General features: G+C 36.3%; 1 protein-coding gene across 4 annotated transcripts in view; it reads right to left on the bottom strand.

Moving 5' to 3' along the window:
* LOC115546563 (vacuole membrane protein 1) overlaps window positions 1–5,000 on the bottom strand; it is a 64,813-nt gene that overhangs the window by 27,330 nt on the left and 32,483 nt on the right. For all 4 annotated transcript variants that reach the window (XM_030360149.1, XM_030360150.1, XM_030360148.1 and 1 more), the window contains 2 exons: window positions 1,544–1,624; window positions 986–1,102 (listed from right to left, as the gene is read on the bottom strand). In XM_030360149.1, coding sequence (XP_030216009.1) covers window positions 986–1,102; window positions 1,544–1,624 — 198 coding nt within the window. The remainder of the gene's footprint in view (window positions 1–985; window positions 1,103–1,543; window positions 1,625–5,000) is intronic.

Genomic DNA, 5,000 nt, shown 5'->3' with positions numbered 1-5,000 from the left:
TGTCTCTCTTTCTAAATCTCTCTCTCTATCTCACTGTCTCTCTCTCTCTCTCCCTCCAACACACCAACCTTGCACACATCCTCCCCCAATTTTTTTGGGGGGGCAAGAACAATGCTATCTGGGCATTGCTACGATTACTGGTGTGGCTGAGTGGACACACACAAGCAAGCATGCTCTCACAAACACGCACACACACACACTGACCCAGGGATGCTTGCTGACACACACACACACACACACACACACACACACACACCACACACAAGTCTGCTCACATGCACATACGCAGCTGCTCACACACACACACACACACACCCTCACACACACACAAAACTATTACACAATCTATCACACAATGTTAGCGTTCGAGTAACTATTTTTTTTACTCAATTGTGAATACAACTCAACTCATACAATGCATATTTTTGACAATACTTATGCTTATACAAACCATAGTGCCAGCCTATGCTGGTGCTAACTATATATCTTAACAAATTTTCATCTAGTTATACTTCCCAGCAACAACCGACGTAGAAATCTAAATTAAGGTCCATCAATCTCAATTACTCACATTTCACTTGGTTCTAATTCTTTGAATGAGATAATCATTCGACGACATTAGACAGGGAAATCACCACTGCTGTAGTTTACTGTACACTGTATGCTCTAGCTGCTACAGCTATATTCACAAAATGGTTGACTGCCTCTACTTGAGCTTCACAAAATGGCCTCCCTGATGCCAGTTGAGTACTGTCCAGGCCAACACACAAAAGCATGACGATTGATCCACTAACCGTTTAAACAGCACCAGATATACATTGAAAACACAAAACTATAGAATCTCTTATCGAAATTTTCTGTTACAAAAATAATAGCTTTTTTTTGTAAGACCAGCAAAAAAACACATAGCAATTTGATGCGTTTGTGTGTGTAATTCATGGATGCTTTATGTTCCTCGTTAATGTAAGAATGAATGACAGCTTACCTGGATGTGCATTTTGATCACAGCTTTTCCAATGATAGTGGCTCCAAAAAAAGTCCAGAAAGGGACAAGAAAATGGCCACAGGTTATTCCAGCCAGGTCAAACAAAGGATTTGGTATCTGGAGGAAACAAATTATATTAGTCATTACATTATTTATCATCATATCACCAAATAATCATTTTAAGACATTTAATTGCCAAGATAAGAGGAATGTAACTCGTACTGAATTTTGAATGACGGAGTAATGTTATGGATATGATTTTAAGGCAATATAAGGCTCCATCTTATATTTAAAGTGCTTCTATACTTTAAGTGAATGGGCATTAAATGACTTTAAATGACTGGTGATATACGGTCAGTGTTGCGTGTTATTTGACCATAAAAAATATATATTCGTACACTACACTCTTTTGCTTTCATGTGACATTATAAAAATGTAATGTAACCACAATAAAAATGATGATGACCATTATTTCGTTTTTATCTGGGGCTTTCAATGTAATGGGTTGTGAAAACGTGTCTTATCTATACAGTATCTCTTTTATGGGGCTTTACTTACAGAAGCACAAGCAAGAATCCCCAGGAATCCAACCTGCTGGATCAGCTTGTGAACGGCCATCTTGGCTCTGCTGGCAAAGTCCTGAAAATAAAAAAGAGCAAATAAAAGCTAAATAAATTAGATAAATATATATGTCTAAATCTGTGATAATTATGCATGAGACACATGTTTGTTTGAAGTCTTTGTGTATCGTTCATAAGTGTGTTCTTCAATGACTGAGGAACACACTGAAAAATAATTAACACATTAATACTGGTTTACATTAAATAATTTCGATCATTTTTCTACAGAAAATCAGCTACAAAAAATATGTTAATCATCTGATGTGTTTTTTATGCAGATATTAAATCTATAACTGTATGTATAATCGTTTTCAGTTATTTATAATGGCTTGGGCCTTGGGGAAAAGCAGGTCTGAGGTCTGAAGAGCTTTATTTTGGTGATTATTCGATCCAATTATTAAATTATATAATTTTTTAAGATTAAACAATTATTGCTATCGAAAAAATGTATGCTTATCCTCTAAAGTTGATACCAAATACATAAATATACATTACATATCATGCGACATCAACAAAAATGTTGCAATAATTGTTCTTACTTTAAACACACAATTTAAGGGTTAATGCAATTATCCGACACATTTTAACCTCAGGTTGAAAGTGTTAATTTTGGATAAAATTTGATATTTAAATATATGATAGTCATAGATGAACTGTGGAGATGGATTTCTTTCCTGTTTATCTTCCCAATATATATATAATAAAAAGATATGAATCTGAAAGAATCAAATAATAATAGATTTACCTATTTAAATCCTATTGATTTATATATGTAGCAGCTCAGAAGATGTCCAACACTTGAAGAAATAAGGCCCGATCAAAAAGGAATCTTCATATAAATGTGCTTATCATTTAAATACATTTTCAATAAAGAAATATATAAGATGTAAAAAATAAGTTTATGATTTGAAAGCTGCATACACAAACCATTCCATGTTTATTCAGGATCTAAATGATTCACACATCTTAATGCATTTAATGTCAAAACAACTGATTTCAAGATTTTAACAAACATTTATACACATATCTGTGCATAATAAAACCAGTTTGATCCCTGTTTACAGTGATGGAATTGAGCAGCACCTTTAGGCAGTGAAGAGAAGACTCTGCTTGTGTGCCTCTGTGTCCCGTCCTTCAAATCACCTGTTGCTAAAATCCCATCCTCAAGCCCCAGAGAAACACCGTCTCCAGATTGATGTCATGCCTTATCAAATGAAGTTCTCCTGAAAATTGTGACACCTTTCCGATGGTTATATTGACTAAAAACCTCTGTGATGATTAATAATTTCAGCCTGAATTTAACCCTGCGAACGGTGAATCTCTTTCATTCTTGTAAATTGATCAAATGGGCTAGAGCTCAAATTCTCCATCTTACCTCTCCCTCCTCTGCCTGTCTGTCTGTTTCTTTTTCATTATATTTGTCAATTTAGTCTGGGGAGAAACCAGGCTCTCTGTCATTTTAACAAGTGACTCACTAATTCTCCCTGCCCTCCCGGACCGAACCACAGGCATGACACCTTTCCTCTCCCCTAAATATACCTCTTCTGGGAAGAGACTCTTTCATCTATAGCTCAATGTTATTTTAAAACGTCTGGGAGGAAAGAAGGGAAGAGTGAGTAGAGGAGAGGGAATGTTGCAAGATTCTCCGTGATCGACCGCCCGATCAGACGAGAGCCGAATCACTTACTGTTTGAGACGATACGGCACATTTCTGTGGGAAAACTGGGTTTTATTAGGCTCGTGGGGGACCCTATTCATGGTTATATTTAAGTGTTTGTGTTTCTGTTTCAATTTAGTTACAGTTATGGAATTGAACTCTCACTCTCAGCCAATGAATCACGTTGTTATATTCAGGGAAGACAAATCTAAACAAATCACAAAAAATTGTGATTTGTGAAGTCGATTAAGGTAATAAAGGGACTAATATTTCTTATCAAAGGAATCTAGGAAATTGCATTGTCAAAACATGAAAACATATACCTACATATGTGCTCATATATATTTTGTTGAAAGAAATGTTACCACAGCAAACAAATTAAAATGTTGTGCTTTTAGTAAAGCATATAAATAGTATATGGTAATACAATAACATATTTTTTTAAGTCCCATTTTTGTTATTGATATTTCAAACATTGTTTTTGAGGTGCACATAGTTTCTTTGTCATTTGTTTGTTATTTTGAGTAAAGACAGAAGAAGAATGTGAAGAAGAAATATGCAAAGACATCAACTATATCAATTATATAACTAGAATTAGAAATGAATAATTAACAAAGAAAATTCAGGGGATTCAAACTATGTTAAACTCAACCTTAACCTCTTTCTCTGATCCTATCCCACTTAATACATATAATCAACTATTTCACACATGACTGTGTTAAATTATGGTGAATATGTTCAGATCAGCTGTTGCTGCTTATTGACCATTAATTCATCTGTATTTATTGATTTTAAATGTAATAAATTGCAATTTATTGCAGGCTTTACAAAATGTGTGCTCTATTACAAAATACAAACATTCTCACCCCTAAAAATAATCACGAAATTACTCAAAAATTAATAAACAAACCAAATCAATATTTTTAGATCATAAGTACTGAAATTAATAGTGTACCCATGTGTTATCTATGAGGCCTTTGTTTCTGCATTAAAATGGCAAATCGAGACACCGGTAGTGGGAGGGGCTGGGGTTGGAGGGTCCAATACCTTATATGGTCAACAAAACCAGTACAGTACACTCATTCTCGGAGAAGTCCGAACCAGTAGACAGGAAATTCAAAAGACATGGGAGGTAGCCTATAACAAGGGGGTGGGGTTGAGCTGGGGAATTTGAATATGATTGGTTCACAGTTTGAAATTCTCCATCCAATCACGGCAGCTCTCCACAAGCCTGTTAGTTTAATTCCAGTTGCCTTGTGTGTCCCCTTTGTGTGTTTCTCAGTATTTGTGTCTGTGTGATTATATGTGTGTGTTTGTTTTACTGTGTGTGGTTAGGAGTGTATAGACTGCACGTTTCTCAGCGCATGTGTTAGTGTGCATGTGCGCGCGTGTGTGTGTGTGTGTATGTATTGTGTGTGTGCGTGTGTGAGTGTGTGTGTCTCTATGAGTATGTGTGTGTGCGTGTGTGTGTGTCTGTCTGTTTCTGAGCATGTGTTTGCGTGTGTATGTGTGTGGGTTTATGTTTGCGTGTGTGTGTGTGGGTGTGTGTGCATCTCTGAATGTGTGTGTGTGTATGTGTGTGTATGTATGTGTGTCTCTGAGCATTTGTGTGCACGAGTGACTGAGAGAGTATGTGTGTGTGTGTGTGTGTGTGTGTGTGTTTAGCCAGTGGGAGACAGGGCAGCTTGTCGGAGGACAGGAATGTGTATGGTTTACGGCTGAACCCGCCGTGCCCTGT

Source organism: Gadus morhua, chromosome 7 (assembly GCF_902167405.1).
Source record: "Gadus morhua chromosome 7, gadMor3.0, whole genome shotgun sequence".
NCBI lineage: Eukaryota > Metazoa > Chordata > Actinopteri > Gadiformes > Gadidae > Gadus > Gadus morhua.
This window is presented reverse-complemented; position numbering and strand designations above follow the sequence as displayed.